Source organism: Tachypleus tridentatus, chromosome 12 (assembly GCF_004210375.1).
Source record: "Tachypleus tridentatus isolate NWPU-2018 chromosome 12, ASM421037v1, whole genome shotgun sequence".
Classification (NCBI taxonomy): domain Eukaryota; kingdom Metazoa; phylum Arthropoda; class Merostomata; order Xiphosura; family Limulidae; genus Tachypleus; species Tachypleus tridentatus.
In genome coordinates this window covers 112,728,267-112,742,995 of record NC_134836.1, presented here as the reverse complement: position 1 = coordinate 112,742,995, position 14,729 = coordinate 112,728,267, and the positions used below count along the sequence as shown (strand labels likewise).

Sequence of the window (14,729 nt, the reverse complement as noted above, 5' to 3'; positions counted from 1 at the left end):
TGATGTTTCAAGGAATAGAATTTCAAGCATGACGTTTTTCAACAAACAATTTTGAAATCCCTGAAATAATGTAGATTTTTGTTCATTATTTATTTTTGATTTAATCACAAAGATAATTATTATTATTAATGAAAATAGTTTATTTCTCAAACACTTAAATTTTGTCTTTGAAAAAAATAATAACAACAAATATTACACTGAACAAGTGCATTATACTTGAGGTGAATAGAAAATATTAAATTGTTTAGTTCATATCTGTCGTTTGATTTCAAACAAAACTTGAGTGTTTATAAAACTTTTATACATAAATATAAATGAGAACTATTACATTTTGTATATATATATATAGAGAGAGACAACAAGAGTGTACATGTTTTCTTTTGTTGTTTTCTTATAGCAAAGCCAGATCGGGTTATCGGCTGTATCATCGAACCCGTGATTGTAGCGTTGTAAACACAAAGACTTACCGCTGTCCCAGCGGAGAACTAGACATCACGAAAAGTTAACTTAGTTTAATAAATTAATATTTCTTTTTATATTTGGAGTTACAGAGCTCTATCAAAATCTATTTCAGTGTGACCTAACTTTCAAATTCGTGCTGTTCGGGTGAAGAATGCTTTATATGGTATTCTGTACAACAGTATATTACCTTACTGCGAATTCGAAACGTAAACTGGATAACAGATATAGCCGAATTTCAGTGTTCAGAACATAAAGATGCAAATTGTGATGGATGGTAATATGTGAACATTTAAATTTAAACGTATCTACAGAAACGTCTTTTACTTCATTTTTCGTCAGTGTGCTCACGAAACGGTAACGAATGATATGATAAAGGGAATCAATATTTCCTTAATTGCAACACTTGAAAGTTGATCTTGCAAAGGCTTGAACTTTCTCTTTTCGTTTTTTTTTAATTTCGAGCAAAGCTATACGAGGGCTATCTGCGCTAGCCGTCCCTAATTTAGCAGTGTAAGACTAGAGGAGAGGCAGCTAATCACCACCACCCACAGCCAACTGTTGAGCTACCCTTTACCAACGAATAGTGGAATTGACCGTTACATTATAACGCCCCCACGGGTGAAAGGGTAAGCATGTCTGGTGTGACGATGAATAGAACCCGCGACCCTCAGATTACGAGTCGAGTGTCTTAATCTCCCGGCCATGCAGATCCCTCATGTTAGTTGCAAATCCCTCATGTTAGTTGCAGATCCCTCATGTTAGTTTCAAGAGGCCAGGAATTTCTAACAGACATATATCACATGTTTTTCAGATTCGGTAATAATTTTCGTTTCAGATAAATGTCCAAAATATTAATTTCTTTAAACTGAATAATTTTGTTTAAAACTCTGTCAACTCTTCCGAAATAATCCAGCATTAGATACATTTTTCTTACCGTTTTATATTATTGTTTACTTCCAGAGAGAACTTAGCAATCATTAAATGTTTTTGGTCGTATGTTTGTACGTAGGCTATTCAGTAAAAGACTGCATCACACAAAACAACCATTTTATGTGCTCCGATGGAAGATGTCTACCAGAAGGTGTGAAGTGCAATCACATCCGGGACTGCACTGGTGGAGAGGATGAGTCCAACTGCAGTAAGCTAACAACTGTTTTGTACGACTTATTTACTAGTTTTAACATACGAATTACTAAATAAAACCACCTGATCAATCCTTTTACTTGTAGCTTATGCTGAAACAATATGATTGGTGAGGTTTTGATACAAGATGTTCAAATTCATGATTGTGAGGTTAAAAATAAGATGACCCAAGAAGGTCGAAATGTTGCTCTGTATTTTACTTTGCTTAAAGTTTTAATACCCATACCAACAGTCTTGAGAATACAAGATGTTCAAATAATGTTTAATTTCTTATTATTGCTATAAAAACTTGACTTGTAAAATGACTTAAATAAAACTGATAATAAATACAAGTAATTAATCTTCTCCCCAACACAACAGTTGTTGTTCATGAAAATAGGTATATACATATACGTATAGAGGATTATTACACAACGGTCAAGTAAAATGTAACAAAAGCAGCAAATTAAAGCCTCTTACTAACGATAGGTTATAATAAACAAACCCAAACAAAAATAAACTTTGCACAAATTAAAAGAATCGCCAGGGTATAGGCTATAATGTTGGATATAAAATGTACCCCAGGTTTTGGAGGTGACTATTTAAGTAGGACCCTCATTGCGGTGGGGATACACTGTCTATCAGTATTAATCTCCGTTTGCTAGTCTCATATAAAGAAAATCATAAATAATAACAATTAAAAGAAATAGAAATTAGGAGAGCGAGATGTGGGTGCACAAGTCCACAAAGTCCCACAACTATATCACCCTTCACCACCTGCAGACATTTGTGGGAAGGTGACTGCTCTCCAAAGTGAGGAAGAGGAAGAAAAAACAAGAAATAAGGTATTGCCTCTTGGGGTTAAGTAAGATAAACATACCTCCTGAAGTTGGCATTCCAGCCCCCATAAAAGTGGTAAAGTACAAATTAATAGCACAGTAGACAAATTATACTAGAGTCCCAACCAGTTATGTTATCTAACCAGAATAACCCCCAACCACCACCCATTATGTCCACTGTAACTATCAATTTTATACAAAAACCAGTTTTGTATGTGATAAGATGTTTATCCGCGTATAAGTAGAGACGAGTTGTTTCAATGGCCTAAAAATAGTTATCAGAAACGTTCAGTAAAAAAGTCCTTATTTTTACTTTAAATTTATTTAATGTATTTTTATATTTATCACAGAATATTTTAATTGTTTGTTGTTTAATTGTTTTTTGAAATTTCAACTAGCTTTATCAATGAGAACTATAAGATATTTTTTCTAATTCTTGAATTTTATTTTTTCAACTGATGAAACGAAAAATATACATGGAATTGTTTTTATTTTTATGAGGGATAATTTCAATCCTATCTATTGAAGCACATGAAACTTCTGTTCAAAAAACAATAGGCCCGGCATGGCCAGGTGAGTTAAGGCGTTCGACTCGTAATTTGACGGACGCGAGTTCAAATCTCCGTCGTACCAAACATGTTCGCCCTTTAGTCATGGGGGCGTTATAATGTGACGATCAATCCCACTATTCGTTGGTAAAAGAGCAGCCCAATAGTTGGCGGTGGATGGTGATGAATAGCTGTCTTCCCTCTAATCTTGGGCCTGGCATGGTCTAGCGCGTTAAGGCGTGCGCTTCGTAATCTGAGGGTCGCGAGTTCGCGCCCGAGTCGCGCCAAACATGCTTGCCCTCCCAGCCGTGGGGGCGTTATAATGTTACGGTCAATCCCACTATTCGTTGGTAAAAGAGTAGCCCAAGAGTTGGCGGTGGGTGGTGATGACTAGCTGCCTTCCCTCTAGTCTTACACTGCTAAATTAGGGACGGCTAGCACAGATAGCCCTCGAGTAGCTTTGTGCGAAATTCCAAAACAAACAAACCCTCTAATCTAAACCACTGCTAAATTAGGGACGGCTAGCGCAGATAGCCCTTGAGTAGCTTTGTGCAAAATTCAAAACAATTAAACAAAACTATCTATGTGGATAAGATGTAATATTCCAAAGTTTCAAAACATATTAATCAGTATTGTTTTCGATGGATTTTAGAATATTTTGCTTATTGCATTATAGCAGTTTGGCACTTGTTTACATCTTAATTTGTGCTATAATAAAAAAACAAACAACGTATAAACAGCAGATTAACCCTTATGATCAACACGCTATTTATCATTGTATCTCTAATGGTCATTAAAGGTTAGTCAGGTGACGTTTTCCATCCAACCCTTATACGTTACTAAAATAACACATTGCGGTCTTTACCATCATAGTAAGCGTGGCGGAATGAATTCTGTAACAATATACTTCTCCAAACCCCATATTGATAATGTTAATCATAACAGAGTTTTCCATCCTGTTGGGCGCGCCCGCGTACTATTGGATTTTGAGGGACGGCCTTTTGGCGGGTAAGATCCAAACTAACGACAAAAGAAGTGGTTTAGTTGGAGACGACGATAACCTATCAAACTATTACTTTGTTCTCAAAGTTTTTTCTTTTCCTTTTCTTTTTACACACGTTTTTTTCTTTTAAAAACTTGTTAAAAACAGATAAAAAATATTGATTTTTACTGTGATAGCTTGCAAACATTATTTCAATACGAGGGCAGCGCAACGGAAACTTTATGTAGATAGATAGCGCCGCTGTTTGAAGTTTGAAAAAACACTAAGCTAGAAGTTTGATTTGTTTTGAAATTCGCGGAAAGCTACACGAGAGCTATCTGTGCTAGCCGTCCCTAATTTAGTAATGTAAGACTAGAGGGAAGGCAGCTAGTCATCACCAGCCGCCGCCAACTTTTGGGCTATTCTTTTACCAACGAATAGTGGGATTCACCATCACGTTATAAGGCCCTCACGGCTGAAATGGCGTGCATGTTTTGTGTGACGGGGATTCGAACCCGTGACCCTCAGATTACAAGTCGAACGCCCCAACCATATAACGTCGCATATAACGCCCCGTCAACCAAACATGCTCACCCTTTCAGCCATGAGGGCATTATAATGTTACAGTCAATCCCACTATTCGATACTAAAAGAGTAGCCCAAGAGTTGGCGGTGGTTGGTGATGACTAGCTTGCCTTTCCTCTAGTCTTACACTGCTAAATTAGGGACGGCTAGCGCAGACAGTCCTCGTGTAGCTTTGTACGAAATTCAAAAACAAACAGACAGATCCATTTCTATCTAATGAGACACCAATTTTGTGCAACAAAGTGCTGAATCTTTCCCAACAATCTATAAATTCTCATCTTGAAAAACACAAGCTATAATTACCAAATTAACCATCTGATTAGATTCTAAAATGTCTTCAGAAATAGTAATAAATAATAAATACAAAGGTAGGCTGTTTAAGAAATGTTTGTGTGAGATATTGTTTGTTTACCCCCTGCATATATACGACACCACTCTAAGCCTGACAGTTAAGCGTTATCATAGTAACAAATACTAAAATACACTCTTGCAACAGAAAAGTTGTAAACAGTAAAGTAGTTTGCTTGAAACTTAACACGTTTCTTGGCTGGATGAATATTGTCTTGAAAACCTATGAAATAAATAGATTTAATCCTCAAGAACCAGCGGAGGACATTTTTGTTGAAAAACAAAATCTTCCCGATTTGGTTTATCTTAACTTGAACTGATATTTTTTGGGCATGTTTATTCGTTAATACGAAAGCACTTCCCACACCCGTTAAGCTTTGGTGGCTACGAACTGTGATTGAAAGGAGTAAAGTGATAGAAATCTGCCAGCTCATTACGAGCTTAACAGCCAATCACAAGAAATATAGAAGTCTCCAAATGGCACGTGGAGATGTTCAGGGACCGTTTAGAGGCAATTTGATAGATCTTGTACTGCAAGCCGAGTACAATATTATGTCTGCTGCTGCTTATCCCACTGCTGACTATCGTGATGATTCGACCTTCCCTACCGAATCGTTCGTATCTCAGTTGAAAGCTAAACATAAAAAAGTTGATGGTAAAAGCATAAAAGGTTGGCAGTTGCTTAATTAATTAATATTCAACAAATTATAGTGTAAAGACACACATTAGCTCATGAGGGACGTGCTAAAAAGTAACGTCTAGTCATGCAAAACAAATATCAAGTCACGTCAGTAAAGACACGTGAGCAAGCAAAAGAATCGATAAAGATGGAATCGTGGTAAGATAAAAATATCGATGACTACAAAAGTCATTTGAAGATACAAACACAACAAATGACCAGTTAGAAATCATTCAAACGTTCTATTACACAACAAATGACCAGTTAGAAATCATTCAAACGTTCTATTACACAACAAATGACCAGTTAGAAATCATTCAAACGTTCTATTACACAACAAACGACCAGTTAGAAATCATTCAAACGTTCTATTACACAACAAATAACCAGTTAGAAATCATTCAAACGTTCTATTACACAACAAATAACCAGTTTGAAATCATTCAAACGTTCTATTACACAACAAATGACCGGTTAGAAATCATTCAAACGTTCTATTACACAACAAATGACCGGTTAGAAATCATTCAAACGTTCTATTACACAACAAATGACCGGTTAGAAATCATTCAAACGTTCTATTACACAACAAATGACCGTTAAAAATCATTCAAACGTTCTATTACACAACAAATGACCAGTTAGAAATCATTCAAATGTTCTATTACACAACAAATGACCATTTAGAAATCATTCAAACGTTCTATTACACAACAAATGACCAGTTAGAAATCATTCAAACGTTCTATTACACAACAAATGACCAGTTAGAAATCATTCAAACGTTCTATTACACAACAAATGACCATTTAGAAATCATTCAAACGTTCTATTACACAACAAATGACCAGTTAGAAATCATTCAAACGTTCTATTACACAACAAATGACCGGTTAGAAATCATTCAAACGTTCTATTACACAACAAATGACCGTTAACAATCATTCAAACGTTCTATTACACAACAAATGACCAGTTAGAAATCATTCAAATGTTCTATTACACAACAAATGACCATTTAGAAATCATTCAAACGTTCTATTACACAACAAATGACCAGTTAGAAATCATTCAAACGTTCTATTACACAACAAATGACCAGTTAGAAATCATTCAAACGTTCTATTACACAACAAATGACCAGTTAGAAATCATTCAAACTTTCTATTACACAACAAATGACCATTTAGAAATCATTCAAACGTTCTATTACACAACAAATGACCAGTTAGAAATCATTCAAACGTTCTATTACACAACAAATGACCAGTTAGAAATCATTCAAACGTTCTATTACACAACAAATGACCAGTTAGAAATCATTCAAACGTTCTATTACACAACAAATGACCAGTTAGAAATCATTCAAACGTTCTATTACACAACAAATGACCAGTTAGAAATCATTCAAACGTTCTATTACACAACAAATGACCGGTTAGAAATCATTCAAACGTTCTATTACACAACAAATGACCGGTTAGAAATCATTCAAACGTTCTATTACACAACAAATGACCGGTTAGAAATCATTCAAACGTTCTATTACACAACAAATGACCGTTAAAAATCATTCAAACGTTCTATTACACAACAAATGACCAGTTAGAAATCATTCAAATGTTCTATTACACAACAAATGACCATTTAGAAATCATTCAAACGTTCTATTACACAACAAATGACCAGTTAGAAATCATTCAAACGTTCTATTACACAACAAATGACCAGTTAGAAATCATTCAAACGTTCTATTACACAACAAATGACCAGTTAGAAATCATTCAAACTTTCTAATACACAACAAATGACCATTTAGAAATCATTCAAACGTTCTATTACACAACAAATGACCAGTTAGAAATCATTCAAATGTTCTATTACACAACAAATGACCATTTAGAAATCATTCAAACGTTCTATTACACAACAAATGACCAGTTAGAAATCATTCAAACGTTCTATTACACAACAAATGACCAGTTAGAAATCATTCAAACGTTCTATTACACAACAAATGACCAGTTAGAAATCATTCAAACTTTCTAATACACAACAAATGACCAGTTAGAAATCATTCAAACGTTTTATTACACAACAAATGACCAGTTAGAAATCATTCAAACGTTCTATTACGAAAAAACAAACGAACGACTACTTAAAAAAAATTAGTGGAGATACAGTAACGTTAGTGTTCCAGATAACAAGTTTTAGATTATAAGTTGATCGAACCACGATAAACCAAAGAAAGCGATCAGTTAAGAATTATTGAAGAAATAAAGCAAAAATCTATCTGAAGTAAAAAGGTATTCTCAAGACTGCTGGTATCGATATTAAAACTTTAATTAATATAAAGTACTGACTTTGTTTTTAATTAAAAGTTTAATACCCATACCAGCCGTCTTGAAAATGCAAAAGATAAACCATTAGGTAACTATTCGAAAATAGAATAAAATAATTCCGTCCTATAATTATTCGATAAAAGTAAAGCAAAAATCTATCGCTTGGTAATCTATTTGAATACAAAGCTAAAATCTGCCGTTTCGTAATTATTAAAAGTTCCAGTTATGTTAAAACAAACTAACGAGTTGCCAAATACAGACTTTTCAGAACTTCGTGTTCTATTTTTTAAAGTTACGACTTTCTTAAGATGCATTTTTTAACTATTATATTTCCAGCAAACTTTAAAGGACAAACAATATCTGAGGTTTTGGATAATTTTAAAAAACGATCTTCGAATGTGTAGTTTTGATCTGATTATCAAAACTTTTTGTCCTTTTAATAAATCATGTGCTAATTGCTGTGACTACTGATGCTGTGTTTCTTATCGCTTTGGACAGCGCTCAAAACGTGCGGTCCAGGTCACTTTCGTTGTTACAATGGCCAATGTATCGAAGAGAAGTACCGTTGTGACGCACAGTACCACTGCCGTGACCGAAGTGATGAGATTGACTGTGGTAAGTAAAATAATAATAATTACCAACTGTGGCAAGTAAAATAATAACAATAATTACCAACTGTAGTAAGTAAAATAATAATAATTACCAACTGTGGTAAGTAAAATAATAATAATAATTACCAACTGTGATAAGTAAAATAATAATAATTACCAACTGTAGTAAGTAAAATAATAATAATTACCAACTGTGGTAAGTAAAATAATAATAATTACCAAATGTAGTAAGTAAAATAATAATAATTACCAACTATGGTAAGTAAAATGATAATAATTACCAACTGTAGTAAGTAAAATAATAATAATTACCAACTATGGTAAGTAAAATGATAATAATTACCAACTGTAGTAAGTAAAATAATAATAATTACCAACTATGGTAAGTAAAATAATAATAATTACCAACTATGGTAAGTAAAATAATAATTATTACCAACTGTTGTTTCTTCAATACCTATAAAAGTATGTATATCTTTGGAGATTAAATTTGAAATTTTTTATTTCTTTAAATGAAGAATAAATATGGAAAGCCATAAGTAACAACATTGTTCTATGAATTGCTTTTATTTTATCTTAATAATGTATAAAAATGTCAGTTTTGTTGTAGAATTATAATACACTTTCGTGATCAGGTTATTAAGGCGTTCGACTCGTAATATGAGGGTCGCGGGTTCGAATCCCAGTCGCACCAAACATGCTCGCCCTTTCAGCCGTGGGGTAGCGTTATAATGTTGTGCTCAATCCCATTATTCGTTGGTAAAAGAGTAGCCCAAGAATTGGCGGTGGATGGTGATGACTAGCTGCCTTCCCTCTAGTCTTACACTGCTAAATTAGGGACAGCTAGCGTAGATAGCTCTCGAGTAGCTTGGTGCGAATTTCAAAAACAAACAAAAAAGTAAAAGAGTAGCCCAAGAGTTGGCTGTGGGTGATAACTAACTGCCTCTCCTCTAGTCGTACACAGGCCCGGCATGGCCTAGCGTGTAAGGCGTGCGACTCGTAATCCGAGGGTCGCGGGTTCGCGCCCGCATCGCGCTAAACATGCTCGCCCTCCCAGCCTTGGGGGTGTATAATGTGACGGACAATCCCACTATTCGTTGGTAAAGAGTAGCCCAAGAGTTGGCGGTGGGTGGTGATGACTAGCTGCCTTCCCTCTAGTCTTACACTGCTAAATTAGGGACGGCTAGCACAGATAGCCCTAGAGTAGCTTTGTGCGAAATTCCCAAACAAACAAACAAAACTAGTCGTACACTGTTAAATTAAGGACGGCTAGCGCAGACTTACAATGATAAAATCTGGGGTTCGATTCTCCTCAGTGCGCGCAGCAGAGGGCCGGATGTACTCAGTATTTCTTTCTCTATTTACTTTATTAAGCTCAGAATAAAAACGGTATGTTTACAGACTTACAACGGTAAAATTCTGGGTTAGATTCACCTCTGTAGACATAGCAGACAGACCAATGTTATTTTGCTGTAAGGCAAACAAACAAACTACGATGAAACGTCACGCACATTCTAATTGTTACAATGGTTCTGATTGTTACATTAAACTATTTGACAGTAATGGGCCCGATGCAGTTTGTCGCACAAAATAGTCTGTCAGAAATCAAACTACTTTTATTAACTACATACAAACAATATATTTAATTTTCCGTAAGCACTATTGTTCACACAAATAATTGTTATTTTTGTCTTCAGTCCACGAAGATTGCCCTGATGACTACGCGAAATGCTCCAGTGGACAATGTATCCGGCTAGACTGGTGGTGTGATTTCCGACTTGATTGTCCGGATTTTTCGGATGAAAAGTTTTGTGGTCAGATATAGATGAAACTTTTTAAAGTTTTCCTTTCTTATGTTTTTTTTTTACTTTCTTAATACTTTTTATTAATATTTATATGTCCTCGAAACTTATAAATATCTTATACACTCATATTACTCCTTTAGTAACCACTCTGCTGTCGTTAAATGTCTTTTTATTTCTTCACTTTGTTTCGTTCTATATATTAATCACGGCTTCTCTCTATTCCCAGGGCCCCGTCATGGCCAGGTGGATTTAGGCATTCGACTCGTAATCAGAGGGTCGCGAGTTCGAATCCCCGTCGCACCAAACATGCTCGCCCTTTTAGCCGTGGGGGCGTTATAAGTGACGGTCAATCCCATTAGTAAAAGAGTAGCCCAAGAGTTGGCGGTTGGCGGTCTTACACTGTTAAATTAGGGACAGCTAGCGCAGATAGTCCTCGTATAGCTTTGCGCGAAATTCAAAATTAACCAAACTTTCTTCTTAAGAATTCTCCGTGTCTAAGTTTTCTAATGTCTTTATCATCCACTTTCTGTTGGACGTGAACATTATTTCTTTTCAGTTTTTTCTTTCTTTTTTCTTTTATTTTTTTATTTTTGTAATTACGCAGGTTGTCGAAAAAAAAAAAATCTTCGTCCTAGAATCAATTTGTCGTGTTGGACTTATCTCTTGTTTTATGCTAGTTCGTAGTGGAAAATAACATTGTTACGACGTGAGGTCTGTAGTTAATTGAAACGTTTACTCAAACTTATAAAACGTTGTCAAACGGGAGTGTTTATGCTTGTGTTTTACTCAGACAACAGAAGACAAACATGCACTGAAGATGAGTTCCAGTGCGTGAATGGAGAATGTGTTCCTCAACATCACAGATGTTTCCGAAACAAAGAATCCAGGGAGGGATGCGCTGACGGATCTCACTTGATAGGCTGTGGTGCGTGTGATATTATTTACAACAGTTTCATTTAAAAACAGTTATTAATTATCTCGCTTGTGGCGCTGATTTTGAAGTACCAAAGGTCATTTTAAAACTACATCTGCTGAGATATTTATCCATCGTTTAAAATTTATTTTAATTCTAATAGATAAAATGGAAGGAAAATTATTTTCTAACCAAAGAAAAGGGACATGTTAGAATAAATAGTGCGTTTTACAAGTTCCCGGCACAAATGAAAAACAACTATTACATCAGATTTCCGAGTAATAAATGTATAATACATATTTAACTTTTTTTTGGCTTTCGAAAATCTGTCAATAGTTTTTATCACATTGAATGCATTTTCATTCAACTTTTTTTAAACCCTTCAGTGACTTGCCCAAGATAACTCGAGCGAGGGCCTGGCATGGCCTAGCGCGTTAAGGCGTGCGCTTCGTAACCTGAGGGTCGCGGGTTTGCGCCCCAGTCGCGCCAAACATGCTCGCCCTCCCAGCCGTGGGGCGTATAATGTGACGGTCAATCCCACTTTTCGTTGGTAAAAGAGTAGCCCAAGAGTTGGCGGTGGGTGGTGATGACTAGCTGCCTTCCCTCTAGTCTTACACTGCTAAATTAGGGACGGCTAGAACAGATAGCCCTCGAGTAGCTTTGTGCGAAATTAAAAAAAAAAAACAAACTAACTAACTAACTCGAGCGCCTCCCGCTTTTCAAAAAAATGTTTACTCGAATCATTTTGGGTTAACAATTTCTCGCCAGAATGAATTCGTATGAATCATGTGCTTTAAGTAGTGCTAGATAGGTGCCATTGGAAATGATCTTTGTGATGGCCTCTCTCGAATTATTCTGAAGAACATCCACATTCCTCACTGTATGTTTATTGAAATAAAATATATCAAGTATAAATCCGTATATCTAACAGTTGTTTGTCGAGTATATTGGATATAGAAATATAGCAATAGCTCGTTAATATGTTCATTTTTGTTTTATGTTAACTCACATAGAAACAAATGTAAATTACAGCTTTTGTGATAATATAAAGTAATTTAATTTCCAGAGAATTCGACGTGTGCAGATAACCAACTGAAATGTTCCAACAGTTACTGTATTGATAAGAGATTGGCTTGTGATGGTGACATTCATTGTCAGTTTTCTTGGACTGATGAAGTCGGATGTCGTAAGTATAACCAGATGTTATTAATATTCATTTAGGATAATGTAACGATATTAATTCAACTGTGGCAGCGTAAAGACAATGAATATTTTGAACTGGACTGATTGATGAAAATCTAAAGTTTGAACTGGAGGTGTAGAAACGACGCTTTAGGCTGGTAACGTGGGAACTGTGTTTTGACTAACAATGAGGAGACAAAGTTTGACTGGTGGTGTAGAGAATGTAGTGTTCATGTGGTGACGTGGAGGTCGTTTGTTTGAGCTGGTGGTGTGAGAATGTAGTGTTCATGTGGTGACGTGGAGGTCGTTTGTTTGCGCTGGTGGTGTGAGAATGTAGTGTTCATGTGGTGACGTGGAGGTCGTTTGTTTGAGCTGGTGGTGTGAGAATGTAGTGTTCATGTGGTGACGTGGAGGTCGTTTGTTTGAGCTGGTGGTGTGAGAATGTAGTGTTCATGTAGTGACGTGGAGGTCGTTTGTTTGAGCTGGTGGTGTGAGAATGTAGTGTTCATGTGGTGACGTGGAGGTCGTTTGTTTGAGCTGGTGGTGTGAGAATGTAGTGTTCATCTGGTGACGTGGAGGTCGTTTGTTTGAACTGGTGGTGTGAGAATGTAGTGTTCATGTGGTGACGTGGAGGTCGTTTGTTTGAGCTGGTGGTGTGAGAATGTAGTGTTCATGTGGTGACGTGGAGGTCGTTTGTTTGAGCTGGTGGTGAGAGAAAACGAACAATGTTGGCGGATGGTTTGAAATTTTGAGCTGGTAGCGTTAAGAATCACATTTTGATTTGAAAACGCGAAACAAATGTTGTGGCATTTGAAACGAAGTTATTAGCTGGTGGCGCTTATTTTGAAAGTCAAAACGTCATCTTAAAAGTTCCGCTGATGGAAGAAGTACGTTATACTATTCTAAATGAAACATCTTTGAATTCCAGTGATACAACAGATGGATATAATGTGATGACAGTTATCCAAAATATATCCATGTGGTTAAAAAATAAATACATAATACACAACTAATTATCTCGTAACTTAAAAATTCATCCCTTTGTATGCACGTTAATATATACTCTTCAAAAAAAGAAACGCAAAAGGCAAAATTTGAGACAAATTGTTAACAAGTTTATTCCGGGTAGTTCTGTATGACATGTATGTAACTTTGCACATTCACTGCTGAACATCCAAAGTCTGCAAAGGCGAAGTCCACGCTCACTAGTTGAAGTTTAACGTCACTCAACGTCAATAACGAGTATGCCCCCCGTGAGCATCAATAACTGTTTGGCATCTCCTGCCCATAGAAGCGATGAGATGACGAATCACATCCTGTGGAATGGCTGTCCACTCAGCCTGCAAAGCTGCTGCAAGCTGAGGTAGAGACTGCAGTTGAGGTTGTCGCCGTCGCAGACGTCAGCCAACTCCTCCCAAAGATGTTCGATGGGGTTTAAATCTGGTAATCTGGAGGGCCAGGGAAGAACGTTGATGTTGTGGTGTCCCAAGAAGACAGTGGTGAGTCGGGCTGTGTGAGGACGGGCGTTGTCATGTTGAAAAACGTCGTTGACGTTCACCATGATGGGTTGCACATGGGGCTTAAGAATCTCGTCGACGTATCGTTGAGCCGTAAGATTCCCTCAAATGTGCAAAAGGTCTGTTCTGGCATTGTAGGCGATGGCAGCCCACATCATGACGCTGCCACCACCAAATCTGTCAACTTCCTGCACACAGTTTGCTGCAAAACGTTCACCTCGGCGATGGTAAACACGGGTCCTTCCATCCTGCCTACGAAGCATAAAACGTGATTTATCGCTGAACCAAACATGCCTCCATCGTCGATGAAGCCATACCCGATGTGCCCGAGTCCACTGTAGCCGTGCTTGACGATGTTGCTGGGTGAGGATGATGCCTCTGACTGTACGTCGAGGTCGGATTCCTGCATCTCGTAGACGGTTGCGTACGGTCTGATCGGAAATCCTACGCAGCCCTGGTATGGTTGAGGCAGTAGACGTCGCAGTGGTGGTCCTATTCCGAAGATTACGTAACCGGATGTAGCGATCTTGTGCGGGCGTGGTCACACGAGGTGTGCCAGATCGTGGACGGTCACGAGTTGATCCATGTTGTTGGTGACGATTCCATAGCCTTGTGATGGTGCTTTGGTGGACATTCACAGCTCTGGCAACATCTGATCGAGATTCGCCTAATTCCAAGCGACCAATGGCGTTGTTGCGTTGTGCTTCAGTCAGTCTTGGCGTAACTGTATTGCGTGTCGGTGGCTTAAAACTTAGCTATGGAAACCGAGAACCCGTCACTTTTATAGGGATTTT

At 36.9% G+C, this 14,729-nt stretch overlaps 1 protein-coding gene across 2 annotated transcripts in view; it reads left to right on the top strand.

Annotated features, from left to right (window-relative positions):
- Positions 1–14,729, top strand: part of LOC143234367 (G-protein coupled receptor GRL101-like) — a 190,721-nt gene that overhangs the window by 95,571 nt on the left and 80,421 nt on the right. For both annotated transcript variants that reach the window (XM_076471674.1, XM_076471675.1), the window contains 5 exons: positions 1,472–1,600; positions 8,406–8,522; positions 10,216–10,332; positions 11,114–11,248; positions 12,303–12,422. In XM_076471674.1, coding sequence (XP_076327789.1) covers positions 1,472–1,600; positions 8,406–8,522; positions 10,216–10,332; positions 11,114–11,248; positions 12,303–12,422 — 618 coding nt within the window. The remainder of the gene's footprint in view (positions 1–1,471; positions 1,601–8,405; positions 8,523–10,215; positions 10,333–11,113; positions 11,249–12,302; positions 12,423–14,729) is intronic.